Raw genomic sequence first — 15,258 nt, 5'->3', positions numbered from 1 at the left:
CTTCGACCAACGTCTCTCTGGGGCTGGTGTCTCTCTGGGGCTGGTGTCTCTTTGGGCTCAGCACCACGGTGGCTTTTCTAGCAGCGCTGTGTGGAGTTGCCATTTCTTGTTTTGGGGTTTTTTAATGATTATTTTTGCTAACTTATTTGGATTTTTTTTTTTTTTAAATAAAGGCATTCTTGTTTGACTGCTCAGGGCTTCCTGCACGGCAGCGCTGCAGCCTGCATCCAGTGCTGCGCTCACCTCTGGAAGCAACGACACGAAAGAGATGTGGAGCTGTTGGAGGCCATGGAGATGCTGCGAGGGCTGGAGCAGCTCTGCTCTGGAGCCAGGCTGAGAGAGCTGGGCTGGGGCAGCCTGGAGAAGAGAAGGCTCCTGAAGGGGAGACCTGAGAGCAGCTCCAGTGCCTAAAGGGGCTGCAGGAAACCTGGAGAGGGGCTTGGGACAAGGGCCTGTAGGGACAGGCCAAGGGGAATGGCTTGAACCTGCCCGAGGGGAGACTGAGATGAGCTCTGAGGCAGAAGCTGTTCCCTGCGAGGGTGCTGAGGCGCTGGCACAGGGTGCCCAGAGAAGCTGTGGCTGCCCCATCCCTGGCAGTGCTCAAGGCCAGGTTGGACACAGGGGCTTGGAGCAAGCTGCTCCAGTGGAAGTGGTCCCTGCCCATGGCAGGGGTTGGAGCTGGAGGAGCTTTAAGGTCCCTTCCAGCACAAACCAGGCGTGGGTTCTATGCTTCTCTGTATCAGAAAACCCAGCTGGATCTCAGTGTGGTTGCTCACTGGTGGGAACTGGATGTCCCATGGTTAAATCAGAGAGCAGTGATTTCAGTGGGGCTCAGCCCTGCACCCCAGGAACCCTTGGGGGAGCTAAAGATTAATTCTGTTCTTAATTTGGGCTCTAGAAAGAAGGCTCAAGCCAGCGCTGCTTTAAAATCCTGTTTATTGGAACACACATACATCCTTTCCTGACCCGATCCAGGGTTTGGAGTCCATGCAGTACCAATAATATGACGAAAGAAATAGGGCCTCGATATAAAGGGCTCACTGACTCTTCAACTTAAAAAAATATTTAATACTGTATTAGGCAAATAATACACCGAAAAGACATGGTGACTGTAGAGCCTCTCAGGTATTGCACTTCCAGACAGCACATGATAAGTATAAGGTCATTCCAGCCATCAATAAATATCACATCAGAAATAGGGGCCACACAAGGCAAACGTGGCATGAGGAGACGAAGAGATCCTACCCTACGGGGAAGAAATGGGAAGAGTTGGAGCCTCCTGGATAGATCCCTGCCCATAGCCTGGAGGCAGGGGGGGAAGAACATCTCCTCTGTACCCGGGGGGGAAAGGACGGGCATGTCCCTGGGTGGTGGCTGCCCCAGTGTGTCCCCTCTCTCGTGGATGCTGGGTACTGCCCCAGCCAGCACTGAGCCCTATGGGGCGATTCCAGCCCTTCCCCATGCAGCCTCCCCCCGTGTTGCATCAGGCAGCACCCAAAACTGCAGCGCCCCGGCTGCCCACCTCTAGGCAGATGTCACCCCCTTGTCCCCACGATGGCTGGTCCCTGCTCCATCCCATGCAGCACCAACCCCGGCACTGGCTCCAGTCCCCATTGGGGCAGCTCCGTGCCCGGCAGCGTGAGGAATTTCACAAGCCTGAATCTTCCTTGGCTTCAAGTCCTGTGGGCAGCAGCATCCCTGATGGCCGGGGCTCGGGCAGGTCAGTGCAGCAGCCCACGGTGTATTGGCAATATGAACCAGGCAGGAGAAAGGTTTCCAAATATCTCAGCCCACTTTTGGGGTGTCTCTGCTGCTCCCCTGGATTGCACCACACTTCTGCCAGCGACGGAGCGGGCACCCAGCGAGCGCATCCGCAGCCAGTGCGGGGAGAGGTGGGCAACAAGCCACAGGCAGGAGCCATGGGGAGCTGGGGGAAGCGGTGGGGTGCACAAGCAGAAGGGAGAGCATCCTTTTTGGTCCACAGCAGGAGGCTGCAGCGCCTGTTGGGCCGAGGAACATGCTGGGCTCTTGTCCTGAAAGGCAGCCAGCACGTGGCCATACGGAGAGTGGGGATGTGCTGGGAAACAAAGTGGGAAAGGCCCCGTGAGGATGGTGGCTCAGCTCCACCTCTGCACCCACAGGCCAACAAATCCAGGTGGAGTCAGTAATGAATCCTAGTACAGGAAAACCGTGTCCCAGGGTACAGCAGGATCCCAGGAGCCTCTCTGAAGCGCTTGCCTATAACAACCCCAGTTGGACCCCCACATCTAGAATGGCATCCTGGGGTCCCCAGTGGAGCTCTCTGTCCAGGGATGGGACAAACCACATGCAGTTGGGATGTTGGGCATCCCTTTTGCATCATGTCAGTGTCCTGCGAGCCCCAGGCAGCAGCGGGCTGTCACCCAGGACTGAGGTTTCCGTGGTCCTCCATGGCAAGGCAAACCTTGGTGAAGGCAGACACCCTGCCTGGGTGATGCTGGGCAGAGGCCTCGTGCTCTCCTCTTGGTCCCCATCCAGCTCTGAGGCCTCAATCCACTTACCCAGGGCTGGGCTGGTTCCCATCACGCGGACCCTCAGCAGGAATACGTCCGGACCGTGGAGGTCTCCAGCCTTGGCGACCCAGAGGCACCAACTGGAAGGGAGTCAAAGAGCAGAGCTTGCAATTAGCCCCAGGCTTCCCACCAAAGCCTTTATTAGGCAGCATCTGTGCACCCACATGAAGATGAGGGTCAAAGGAAGAGGCACATTTGGCCACCTGGACCTGGCTGGAGCTTGTGCCTCCCTGCATCTTTGGAAGGGACCAAGATACGTGGTGGAAAGGAGTCGTGTGGTGGTGGGGAAGAGCCTGGGACTGCTAAAACACACAACAGCCAGCACAGACTGCAGAAATGTCAAAGCAGGGCCCACCAGTCCTGGGAAAGTGGGTGCTCAGCAGCGCTTGGACTGAATTGAACTGGTTAACTCAGTCACTTTGGGGATGGTTTCCAAAAGGCAGGATGGACAAGACTGACTCTTGACAGCCCCCCATGCTACCCCAGGAGGCTCTGACCTGGATGCCCAACCCAGGATGAGTGACACACATAGAATAGTTGAGGTTTGAAAGGACCTTAAGATCATCTAGTTCCAGCTCCCTGCCACGGGCATGCCCATTTCATTCCCAAGCCAGCCTTCTCCTTCACCATGGTGGACCAGTAAATGAAGTAACCCTCTTGAAAAACCATCTACAGCTCAAGGGCCACACGGATTCAGCATCACCACCAGCAGTTCTCTGTCCCTCTCTTCTCCTGGTGGCCCATCCTCCCCAACGTGTTCACACACCGTGTAGACGAGGCCCTCAGTGCCATGGGTTAGTGGTGGCCTTGGCAGTGCTGGGGAACGGTTGGACTTGATCTCGAAGGTCTTTTCCACCCTGGTTGGTTCTGAGTCAATGACTCTATATTAACCCTGTGGTGTGAGGAGGGGAGAGGGGGGGACCTACCTTCCGGGGGCATCTTCTTGGCAGGGGCGGCCGGGGGGGGCAGTGGCACCAGGCTGGTGACGCGGAAGCCGGCGGGCAGCGTCTCGGCGGAGCCGCTGAGCATGTTGATGCTGTGGACATCCCGTGGACGGAAGCGCTTCCGCCAGGACGGGGTGCGGCGGAAGGTCTTGTCATCACCCTGCGAGGGAAGAGCCCGTTACGGACCTTCTGCCCCTCTGAGATACCTTCTGCTACCCAGCAATGTAGAAGGTATCTCAGGTACATGAAGGTACATGGACACCGGCACAAATGGTACGGAGGTGTGTGAGTGAATCGGGCCAAGGACACAGGAGACCTCTTTGGGACGCCATGACATGGGCTTTAGCCTTTCCAGCTGGCCTTTCTCTCCGTCCTGCCTGCAAAGGTGCCTTGGAGGCATCAACACATGAACCCCAGTAAAGACCCCAAGAGATGCATAATCTTGGCAAGATAATGGCATCTGGAAGTATCTGCTCTAAAGACCATGCTCTAAGAGAGCCTTGAATAGCTCTGCTCTCCTATGTCATGGAGGGAAGCTACACATAGGAGAGATCTCGATGCATTCCCACCATTAGTGACTCAATATGAACAGTTTTCTGGCTGCTTTAATGGGGCTTCTCTAACCCACCAGCTTCAGCCACTGCAGATGTGTTGTGCTCAGAACATCTGTGACTCTAAAAGGCAATATTAAAGCAGCAGGCAAGGAAAGCCAGGTCAGCCCACTGAAAATTCAGCCCTCTGAGCATGAGGCTTGAAATGATGCACAAGGCTCTTCCACACCCGTATCCACAGCCTGGCAACACTTTCCCTGGGGCCTTGCCTAATAGTTTTAGCTTATTCCACTGATACTGCTCATGCAACTGCTCTCAAGAGTCCATGATGCACCATTTGACACCCCTGGACAAGGAGGGAGTTGAGCACACGTCCTGCCTCTCCTGTTTCCTGCACAAGAACAGGGGCTCAGCATTAACCTGACATGGCAGAGGCTTGGTACTCACATCGTCCAGCCTCCGATCCGTGCCCAAAGCGAGCAGGTTGTTGAACTCCCTCTCCAGCACTTGCCGAGCCTGAAATTAACCATAAATGAGCATTCCCCACTGATGGTTTCCAGTCCAAGCTCCCATCCCAAGAATGAGACAAAAAAAGCCCATGCACCATCCAAGAGCTGGTGGCACCGGCGGAGTCATAGAATCATAGAATAGTTTGGGTTGGAAAGGACCTCAAGATCTTCCAGTTCCAACCCCCCTGCCATGGGCAGGGACACCTCACACTAAACCATCCCACCCAAGGCTTCATCCAACCTGGCCTTGAACACTGCCAGGGATGGAGCACTCACAACCTCTCTGGGCAACCCATTCCAGTGCCTCACCACCCTAACAGGAAAGAATTTCCTCCTTATATGCAATCTAAACTTCCCCTGTTTAAGTTTGAACCCGTTACCCCTTGTCCTGTCACTACAGTCCCTGATGAAGAGTCCCTCCTCAGCATCCCTATAGGCCCCCTTCAGACACTGGAAGCTGCTCTGAGGTCTCCCCGCAGCTTCTCTTCTCCAGGCTGAACAGCCCCAGCTTCCTCAGCCTGTCTTCATACGGGAGGTGCTCCAGTCCCTGATCATCCTCGTGGCCTCCTCTGGACTTGTTCCAGCAGTTCCATGTCCTTTTTATGTTGAGGACACCAGAACTGCACACAATACCCCCCGCAGCCGTGTCCCACGCTGGGCACCCTCCCCTGAGATGCCCCGAGGTGCCTGCTCTCACCTGGGTGTTCTGCGTGGGGATCTGCAGCACGAGAGCCAGGCTGTTGTGGTCGAAGTTCTCATCGAGGGCCAGGAGCGCCCCGTGCACGCCGCTCTCCACCAGGTTGTTGCCGTACTCGCGGAGCCCGATGGACTGGATCCAGTGAATGACCTGGTCGTTGGTCCACACCAACACGTCTGTGACAGAGTGAGGGCACGTCTTAAGGCCAGCTCATACCATGCTCTTCCTTGTGCAGGGACCTGATGGAGCTCTTTTGCACTGCCCTGGCATGAGCCTGGGACCCTCCTTCCCAAACCAGCATCAATACCGGGTGCTCAAGGGCCAGGAGCAGCTCACTTCCATTTACCAAAGTGAATGCTGAGCTAACAGGCAGAAACCAACTGTGAAAATTAATCCTAAGAACCCCCGGCTGCTGCTGTAATTAGGGGCATTATCAATAATGAGATGTAATCCAAGCAGCAGGCAGATGTGCAGGGAATCTCAGGACAGGCAGTGAAGAAGGGAAGGCTGAGCAAGCCATGTCCTGAGCATCTGAAATGGGCAGGGGATGATTTGATGATCAGACTGGCTCTTTTCTGTCGTGACACCTTCCCTCCCCATGGGGTAAAGCTGCACAAAGGCACCTGGAGCAATCTATTGGGTAAAACTGCAGGGAGGTCCCCACTGCGGGCAGGGTTGCTCAGAAATAAGGCTTTTCCCAAGGTAAATGCTGTGTTAAAATAAGGGATAGGAAAAGGACCATCCCTGGGCATCTCTTGGGAGGTTTCTCATCTCCTTTTCCAGAGCTGGATGGCGCAAGGTGGCTGCTGACCTTTGATTTCGTGTTGGGTCTCTTCTCGCCTCCTCTCGAGCTCTTTGCGGTCGTAGTTGAGCCTCTTCAGGCACATGATGCCGTACTGCAGGCTGGTGCTGCAGGGACACGAGATCACCAACCCTCAGGAAGGCTCAGCACTGTGGGGCAGGTGGGTTGGAGGGACCCACTTCCCTGCTTGCCCTCCCTGTGCCTGAAGGATGCTTTGGTTCAGGGCTGAGTCAGGACAAACACAACCCAAAGGGAAGATCTCAGCTGGAAATGGGAATGTCCCTCCCTTGTATGGTAATTCCCAATACCATCAGTTTTACCATGTTCTACCTGCCTGCATCCAAATAAGGACACTCCAAGTTTGGTGGCTGGAGAGGGAAGGGAGAACCAGCCCATGGGGATTGCTCCAGACTGAAGGAGCGTGGAGGACCTGGCAGGTCCATGGACACAGCCCCATGGGTCAGGGTTTAGCCTAGAAGAGCCATCCTCCAGCAACAGGGCTGGCCAAAACGGGGGAGAATCCCTCAGACTGCCGCATCCTGTGCTCCCTGTGCAGGCTCTGCACCCCAGGGACCTCCTGGAGGACAGGACTCACCGGTGGAAGCTGTCCACCATCTTCAAGTGCACTCTGAGATCTTTCTTGGTGAGGTGGTCCAGCATCCGCGCATCAACGAGACACTCCATGAAGTAGCTGCGATACTGTGGGAGACCCAAGCTGGGCAGCCACTCATTGCCAATCCACTCGTGGTTCATGTCCCCATAGGCCAGTGTCTGTGGGGAAGCAAATGGAGAAGCTAGAGAGAAACCAGGGCTTGGTGGAGCGGCAGACTCCAGGAGACAAGTGACAATTCAGAGCTGCAGCCTGCGGGTCACTGTCCTGAGGACCAAACCCAGGTCAGAGGAGCTTAACCCTACTTTGTGCGGAAGGGAATGGTCCTGTTGGCCATGGTCTGTGCCCCCAAGGAGACAAGGCAGTAGCCAAAAAGCAAGTGTAGGGATGGTTGGACTTTATGACCAGCTTCATCCAGAAACAACCAAGACAAAGATTTCAGTGCATCCCACACTGGTTTTTAAGAAGATCAGAAATCACCAAAAGATCGACTTTATGACTTCAAAATGAAACAAAAGGTCAGTTTTGGGCAGAAAAGCATCAGATCCTTTTCACTCTTTCACTGCAAGCTGATTCTGGGTCTGAAAATGAAATAAAATCCACCAGAAGTCATTTGAGAGTGATAGAAGCAGAAGAGATGGATCAGATCAGGACTCTTTCCTCCCACCTTTTCCATTCAGGAAAATGATCTAGATCCTGAACTTGGGACTAAAAAAAAGGTGAAAACCAAATGTCTGTGCAGCTAGAAACCTCCCATGCAGGGTGGCTGGGCACTCTTAGGTGGGGGTTTTCATAGAGTCTCAGTATCTTGCAGAGGAGGTCCCAAAAGAAGTCACTCTGCCTGAAGCAGAAGACACTGGTCCCCAGTAGCTTCAGGAGGACCACCATGCACTTGGAAAACGGCTCAGAGGAGCAACCATAGGGTGCAGGTTCAGACACCGGCAAGGATGGGGTGAATACTGATGCCCCAAGCTCATCTCCCCGGTGCCCCATGGTGTCCAGCTCTCCCTCCCATCCATACCCACCCCACATACCGCCATGGGTGACACGGGGACCTCACCTGTGCCCAGCTGCCTTCCTCTGTGTCCTAAGCATGACACATGCAGCATGTCAATAGAAAGGACAAGTCAAGTCAGTACCTGGTGGTTCTGCACCATGAACTGAGCTATAAAGGCACAGTGGCAGACACTCGGGGTCATCATACATCTTTCCTGGGAAATACCAGAGAGTCATAGAGCGGTTTGGGTTGGAAAAACCTTGGCCTTGAACACTGCCAGGGATGGAGCAGCCACAGCTTCTTTGGGCAACCCATTCCAGTGCCTCAGCACCCTCACAATAAAGAACTTCTGCCTTACATCTATTCTGAACTTGCCCTGTTTCAGTCTGAACCCATCACCCCTTGTCCTATCGCTACAGTCCCTGATGAAGAGCCCCTCTCCAGCATCGCTGTAGCCCCCTTCAGACACTGGAAGCTGCTCTGAAGTCTCCACGCAGCTTCTCTTCTCCGGGCTGAGCAGCCCCAATGTTCTCAGCCTGACTTCATAGAGGAGGTGCTCCAGCCCCTGCTCATCCTCATGTCCCTATATGGGTACCAAACGGTAACTCCCGTGTCCCCAAAGATGGATGGATGCAGACAGAAACCTAAGCTTCAGCTCACGGGTCCCAACCTCCAGAGGGGTTTCCCAACCCGATTTTGTAGCTATTTCCTCCCTTGTCAAGCTATGCTGGTGTTGCTCAACCCCACAAAACTGACCAAGGGAAAGTGCCATTTCCCTGCTGCAACTCTGAGCTCTCCTTCCCCGGCACACTCCCGCTGGTTGCAGGTCTGTGCTACTCAACCAGCAGGCAAAAGCTGCACTAAAATGCCCCAGTTCACACAACAACAAACCCAAAATGCTGCCCCTGCTCTGAGACAGGCACATGGGGTCTTTTAAGCTGCCGAGAGGGGAGCTTGGCTACGTCTCTCCAAAGGAGCCAGAGGTTTTGGGAGCACAGCCACATCCCACCGAGGGACCCCAAGCTATCAGGTGACAGACAGTGGGGACAATGTTCGGGTGTCAATGAGAGATTCGACAGTGGCTTTTCTGGGTGCAGAATGATCAATGTAGGACTCAATCTTATGCATCTGTCTTGAGATTGCTCTTGGGTTTTGTCTTTCACTTCTCTCCTCTAACTCACAACTGACAGCCAAGCCACTCTAGAAACCCACAGGGGCAAAGGGAAACCCATCTGATGGGTTTTAAGGGAGTTTTAGAACTTGTTGGCTATTAAAGGTTGAAAGATGGTTTCCAAGCAGCTGCATGGTGCTGGCCAAGAGCTGACACATGAGATGCAGCAGAGAGTTCCTTCCCCTCCAGGGCCAGTGTGTTATTGCATGCCCAGAGCTCAGTGCAGTAACCGATACGCTGTGCACTGGGGCCAGGCAGCCTCACCGTCTTGGTGGAAGTTGCCAGGTTCTCCATCTCCTCGTGGGTGACCCAAACGTTTCCAGAGGACTGTAGGGAAAAGAGCGGAGAGGTCAGGATAAACCCCCAGAGAGCCGTGCCCTCATTCCCAACTGTGCTGGAGCCAAGCCTGATGCAGGCTGATGGAGGATTGGTCCATCGTTGTGCTTGGAGCTGTACTGGGAACATCTCGCAGCCTCCTTGCAGCTCAGGCCGGTGGCATCCCGCTGCCCATGGGGAACCTGGGCTGTCTGTGCAGCCACAGAGAGCACAGCAAGGCCCTTTGGCTGCCTTTATACTTTGGTGATATGCTCACAGAGCCTGCAGGCTTGTCTCTGTGAGCTGTGACCCCAGCCATGGCCATCTGAGGGGGATGCAGCACGCTTGGGGACTTTCTTTTTTGCTAGCTGCATTGCTACAGATGCTTCTTGGCATTACTGGGGCACCATTAAGCCCTCGAGGGGTTTGGGAACCAGCACAAGACATGATCCCTCCATCCTCTCCATGCCCCATCCAGGGATCTCCAGTTGCTCTGACTTGCCCCAGGGATTTCACACAGTCCCAGGAAAAGGCTTGAGTTGCAATGACTGAGGCTGTGCACAGCCAGCCCTGTGAGTCACACACGTGCTGGCTGGATGGGTTTCTCCTCTCCAGGGAAACACCCCCTGAGCTTTGCTCTTTGCAGGCTGCTCAACAGGGCCAGCCTCTTGCTGAGAACCTCTGAGAGCGAGGCCAAGAGCATTTGCTGGTGCCTCAGGACAGGAAAGCGCTTCACACCCGATGGCCATCAATGATCTCTGTGCTTAAGGCCGAGTGTCTGGTGGTTTGACTGGTCCATGAGGGAACATCACACCCTCCATGGCCAATGGACCAGCACTTACCGTGCGGGAGGTGGGAGGTGCCGAGGGGCTCGTGAGCGAGACCATCTCCTGGATGGCCAGCCGCAGCTTGAGGCGATGCAGGGCGTTGCTGATGCCGATCTCCCGCTGGATCTCCGTGTCGGACAGGGCTGACATGATGGCTCCGCTCTTCACGTTGGCTCGGCAAGCAGCGACGTACCAGGCTGGCATCCCCACCCAGAGCTGCAAAACGGGGCACAGCCGGTGACTGCCTGGGTCACCTCCCCTGACCTCCCCTCCTAGCATCAAGGCCCTCCTGTTTGAATCACAGAATCATGGAATGGGTTGGGTTGGAAGGGACCTTAAAGCTCCTCCAGCTCCAACCCCTTCCATGGGCAGGGACACCTTTCATAGAGCAGCTTGCTCCAAGCCCCTGTGTCCAACCCGGCCTTGAACACTGCCAGGGATGGGGCAGCCACAGCTTCTCTGGGCACCCTGTGCCAGCGCCTCAGCACCCTCACAGGGCAGAACTTCTGCCTTAGATCTAACCTAGTATCAAAGCTGAAGAGCCTTATGGGGTTCCTTTTGCACAGATGGCATGTGGGCAGCCCAGCATAGCTAGATCTGATGGATGCAGCACCCACTGAGGATTTCAGCTCACAGCTCTACTCAAACCACAACTCAGCGGAATATGTGAGGGATCTGGGGATCTGCTCTGCACCCCCAGGTTCTGCAACCACCAACCACATGCATGGACCGAGCATGGTGGGACTGTGGGTGCTGTACCACTGCAAGGGGAGCACACTACAGACCAGCAGCAACTACAAAGCCGTCAGTGCCTGGAGATGATGCACGGGCATGCTCTGCCTTACCTCCAGCCAGGAGACAACAGTGGGGCCATCCCAGTGAGCAAAGGGCAATCCTTTCCTCCGAGCCTCTTCCAGGAGCTCATGCCTGAAGGGAACAGAAGCAGAGTGATTCACTGCGCACTTGTAGGGAAGGAAGCAGCTCTTGAAAGGGAATAGGCCATGGGCACTAAGAACCAGCTGGTAGCGCAGCACTGAAGGAGCTAACAGGGCTCAAGAGAAGGTGAAGATAAGAAGTCTTTCCAACAATTCCCATTCATGGCTTCTTGGCTATCGGGCAGGACATTTCCTTGCTGGGGCAGGGAAGGAGGTTCACTCACTTCTTCCGCAGGCGACGATCCTTCTCGGCCTGAGCACCCAACTTGCCAAGCCCCAGAGGGTCCTGCATGCCCACCTCCACGTCAGTCAGCAGCACTGTTGGCCAAGCAAGACACCCTCGGGTCAATGTGACATCCCCTGGGTGAGGATGACATCCCCAGGGCTAGCACGGGCAATGTCGCAGCCCCCATCCCAGGGTGTTGGGGATGTATAGGGGGTGACAGTCTCCATTTCCAACCCACCCTCACAGCCCCCCTGCATCCCTGGATATCCCCAGGGGATCCCAGCCTGCCATCCCTCCCATTTCAAAATGCTCAACATCAAAGCAGTGAAGGATTTAGGAGTGGAAAAGCAGCTCCCACCAATGGGCTCTGCAAAATCAAGAAGGTCCTATGAGGAGGGAAGCAGATTTGGGGACATTAAAGACAAGACACAGTGATAGGGGGTCACATAGTGATGGGGGGTCACTATCCTCACTGCAGCTCTTGCAGAGCATCACCAGTGATACCACGCTCAAACCAGAAATGGCCAAAAGGCAGAAACTCCAGGACCCAACTGCCCAGAGCCAGTGGTCCCAATATCCTCAGAGCAGCAGGGGTGCCCCTGCTCTTCCACTGGTCACCCCAACAGCACCCCGATGCCAGAGAGGGCCAGGAGCCCGGCACGCGCAGGAATGGGGCTGCTCACGGACCCTGCCCCGTGGCCCCTTCTCTGCTCAGCTGGATCAAACGACCCTTCTCCTTTTTCCCAAACAAGCGCCCGATGGAGGATTTGATCCCCTTCCTCTTGGAGCCCTTGTGCAAGGAGTCCTGGCTGCTGTTGCTGCTGGGGTTGCTGGCCTGCTCCTCCAGCGAGCTGGGGATGGAGGAGGGAGAGGAACAGCAAAGCCTTCAGGTTATTCCCAAGCAGAGCACAAGCCCATGGCAAACCCCAGCCCTCCCCACAGTCCCACGCTTGCCCCGTGTAAATCCTCAAACCAACAGGGCAAGCACTGCTGAGAGACCCCAAGATGCTCCACGTACCTCTTCCCATCCTCCTGGCTGAGCGCAGGGTGGCCCAGCTTCTCCAGCCGCAGCGTTCTGGGTGAGGATGGGGGGGACGTCTCGCATTTGATGGTGGTTTTATCCTCTCGGCTTTCATCCCGAGCTGCAGGAGACTGAACAAGCAGAGAAGCGATGAGGCTGGGTGGCCAAAGCCCAACTCCATCCTTGCCCTGCTGCCTGCCTCTCTCTTGCTCCACGGAGGCATGGCCAAAAGAGCCACCAGAGCCCCTGAGGCTTTGCCACGCTCCAGGATTGGCCTCAACTAGAGCTGTGGCAATGGCTTGAGATGCCCAAACAGATGGGGAGGATGTGGCCGTATGGCCAAGATCCTGGGAACAGGAAGGAGAGGGGATGCAGCCCCATGGTCCAGGTCAGTGTGTGAGGACAGAAGCTGCTGGCCCTCAGCAGAGGGCTCTGAGGAGCACAGATGGGAATGTCCCAAAGACACCCAGTCGCCAGAGGGGACACACAATGTTTGAGGACCCAGTGGCTTTTCTGAACCTCCCCATGTCCTGCCAGACCCCCCAGGCTGCCAGCCAGCACTCCTCCAAGCACCTTATGGGATCCCCAAGATCCTCCTGCTGAAGCCCTGGGGTCCCCAGCTCCATCCCGCGCCTGCTGCACCCTGACCTGGTGTGGACAAAGCCAGGAGCAGGCTGGAAAAGGGGCTTGGACAAAAACCAACGGGATGGGAGCCACTCACTAGCAGTTTCCTCCGGTGCTTCCTCAAGTCGCTGGGCTGATTGCAAGGGGGAAAGCGAGAGAGACACAGAAAGGGGGGCAGTTAATGGAGAAACCCCCCCTCCCCACCCCACAGCGCAGTCCCAGGGCCAGGCACCCCCATCCCAGAGCCCATCCCAGAGCCGTGCCGGTGCCGGGGCACCGCTCCCACCCCAGCAGCCTCCCACACGCCCTGTCCAAGCCCCACGGCCACCCCACTCCTCCTCCTCACCAACGTCATGATCCCCATGCGGTCGAGGTCCTGAGCGGCGCTGCGGGAGGACAGCTTGGGGGTGGAGCGGCCGCTGAGCGGGGGGGACGAGCTGGCCAGGGACAGGGCTGTCAGCGAGGTGGGGATGGAAGCCCTCTTGCAGAGCTGGGTGAGGTTGAGCCCCTCCATGCTGCCGCTCGTGACGCGCGTCTCCAGCTCCTCCGCGCGGAGCTCGGTGGATTCCTTCTCCTCTTGGATCATCCTGGGGGAGCAGCAGGGTTCAGGGCTCTTGGCTCCTCACCTCGCCAGCCACCGCATCCCACTACCCGGGGCAGATGCACCTTGGGTGCTGTGACTCAAGGCCCTGAGTTCCAGGAATAATAGGATCAGGATCCTTATACCGACCCATCAGGATCCACATAAACCATGAGCAGGATGTGGCTGGATGTCCTGGAGCCATTTCCCTGGCTGAAGCTGGACCAAGATCTCAATTTTAGGGCATCAGAGCCTCCTCCCATCTCCTGGAAGTTTGATGCCCCCCCTCCGGAGCCATTTCAGAGCAAGGCAGTGGTGGGTTTTGCCCATGGTCATTACCTTATCTCCTCGTTGATGGCATCCAGCTGCTCCTGGAGCATCATGGCCAACGTCTGGGCATCCGAGTGCCCACCAGGGGAGAGCACATCCATGGAGCTGAAAAGCGTCTCACGGTCATCCTCATCCACATCGGAGATCTCCGGGTCGCTGTCGAAGGCGTGAGGCCCCGTGGCCAGGACACTGCCAGCCTGAGCCTGCTCCCAGTCCTGGAGGGAACAAGACCCACTGGTCCTACATGGCACTCCATGCCTCCAAAAGCCAAACTGGAGAGCTCCACACAAGTTACAACTCAGTGCAACCCCAATGGGAAAAGCCCTGCCTACCATGTTATCCCCACATCCCCAGGGCAGGAGACTGGCATGCAAGGCAGGAGGAGACCCCAAGCCCAATGTGAGCCCATGAAGATGGGTTACCTTGGCTGGCTCCTCTCGTCGGGCAGCAAATCGGCCCTTCTGTGCCCGAGGCAGACCTGGGGCTGTCCCAAAGGGCTCAGCGGGACCATGGACCACGGCACTCAGTGGGAAGCGCAGGTCTGTGGCGCTGCCCATATGGGACCTGCGGACAAAGAGCCCTGTTGCAGACACTGCTCCATGCAGGGATGCCCTCATCCCCAGGCTGCTCCCCTTGCAGCCCAGGCTTGCTGAGGACACAGGAGGAGGATTAGGCCACCCGGGCATGTCCACCCCAGCAATGCCTGCCTGTTCTGCATCACTTGCCAGGTTGGATGGGGCTTGGAGCAAGCTGCTCTAGTGGAAGGTGTCCCTGCCCGTGGAAGGGGTTGGAACTGGCTGAGCTTTTGGGTCCCTTCCAACACAAACCACTCTGGGATTCTATAAATGATGCAAACCCAAGGCTCCAGAAAAAGGTGCCCCGCTCCCCCCATGCTCGCCCTGGAGATGTGCTCACAGACTGTAGGAAGCTCAGCCCTGGGCCCTACCCCACTGCTACCTCCCCCTTCTCTGCAGTACCCACCAGGGCATCCGGCCAGCCCTGGAAAAACCACCCTGTGCAGTGGGTCTGCTGCAAAGCCGTGGGCTGAGCAGTCCCCTCCTGTCCTTCCCTCTCGAGAACAGCTTGTGCCTCGCATGTACAGCACGTCTTGTGCCTGCCTTCTCCATCCCCGTGCTCCAGAACTGGGGCCATCCAGGGAGCTTTTCTCCTGCTTTTTATGTTTTCTTTAACATTTTCATGTTAAAAATGTTGAATAAAATCCCGTTTGAAACAGATCTTCCAAGTGCGGGGACATGGGCATCATTTGGGATCTTCCAGCAGAAACTGGCTGGCACTTCTTCATCCTCCTCCATGCTCAGGCTGGTGCTTGGGAGCAGGTCCTCATGCCAGGGAGGGCAACACAGCAGCTATGGGACATGAGGCCGCTTTTTGCCACCCGTGGTACTTGATGCATATCTCCATGTTGCCTGGTTGCTCCTCCTCACCCTGAACACTCAGCCCCACAGCTGAGCCAAGTGCCTTCCCAGAGCACGGGGTCATCATTCCCTATGGGCATTGCCACGGGAAGCACGAGGGGGTTTCGATGTAGGATGACAACAGCAGTTGC

The 15,258-nt window shown here is 56.2% G+C and overlaps 1 protein-coding gene across 6 annotated transcripts in view; it reads right to left on the bottom strand.

The window, feature by feature from the left end:
- Positions 1-970: 970 nt before the first annotated feature.
- Positions 971-15,258, bottom strand: part of PPFIA4 (PTPRF interacting protein alpha 4) — a 53,399-nt gene continuing 39,111 nt past the window's right edge. For 2 of the 6 annotated variants that reach the window (XM_065698369.1, XM_065698373.1), the window contains 17 exons: positions 14,114-14,255; positions 13,701-13,906; positions 13,128-13,368; positions 12,879-12,914; positions 12,155-12,288; positions 11,824-11,987; positions 11,135-11,228; positions 10,821-10,902; positions 9,991-10,191; positions 9,098-9,160; positions 7,726-7,752; positions 6,651-6,826; positions 6,065-6,162; positions 5,254-5,429; positions 4,495-4,563; positions 3,479-3,656; positions 971-2,632 (listed from right to left, as the gene is read on the bottom strand). In XM_065698369.1, the coding sequence (XP_065554441.1) occupies positions 2,574-2,632; positions 3,479-3,656; positions 4,495-4,563; positions 5,254-5,429; positions 6,065-6,162; positions 6,651-6,826; positions 7,726-7,752; positions 9,098-9,160; positions 9,991-10,191; positions 10,821-10,902; positions 11,135-11,228; positions 11,824-11,987; positions 12,155-12,288; positions 12,879-12,914; positions 13,128-13,368; positions 13,701-13,906; positions 14,114-14,255 (2,146 nt within the window). In that variant the 3' untranslated portion in view covers positions 971-2,573. The remainder of the gene's footprint in view (positions 2,633-3,478; positions 3,657-4,494; positions 4,564-5,253; positions 5,430-6,064; positions 6,163-6,650; positions 6,827-7,725; positions 7,753-9,097; positions 9,161-9,990; positions 10,192-10,820; positions 10,903-11,134; positions 11,229-11,823; positions 11,988-12,154; positions 12,289-12,878; positions 12,915-13,127; positions 13,369-13,700; positions 13,907-14,113; positions 14,256-15,258) is intronic. The other 4 variants (XM_065698371.1, XM_065698374.1, XM_065698370.1 and 1 more) reach the window with 3 other exon arrangements.

The sequence above is a fragment of the Lathamus discolor genome, chromosome 19, assembly GCF_037157495.1.
Source record: "Lathamus discolor isolate bLatDis1 chromosome 19, bLatDis1.hap1, whole genome shotgun sequence".
Lineage (NCBI taxonomy): Eukaryota > Metazoa > Chordata > Aves > Psittaciformes > Psittacidae > Lathamus > Lathamus discolor.
The sequence above is the reverse complement of the archived record's forward strand: the minus strand, read 5'-3'. Positions and strand labels throughout refer to the sequence as shown.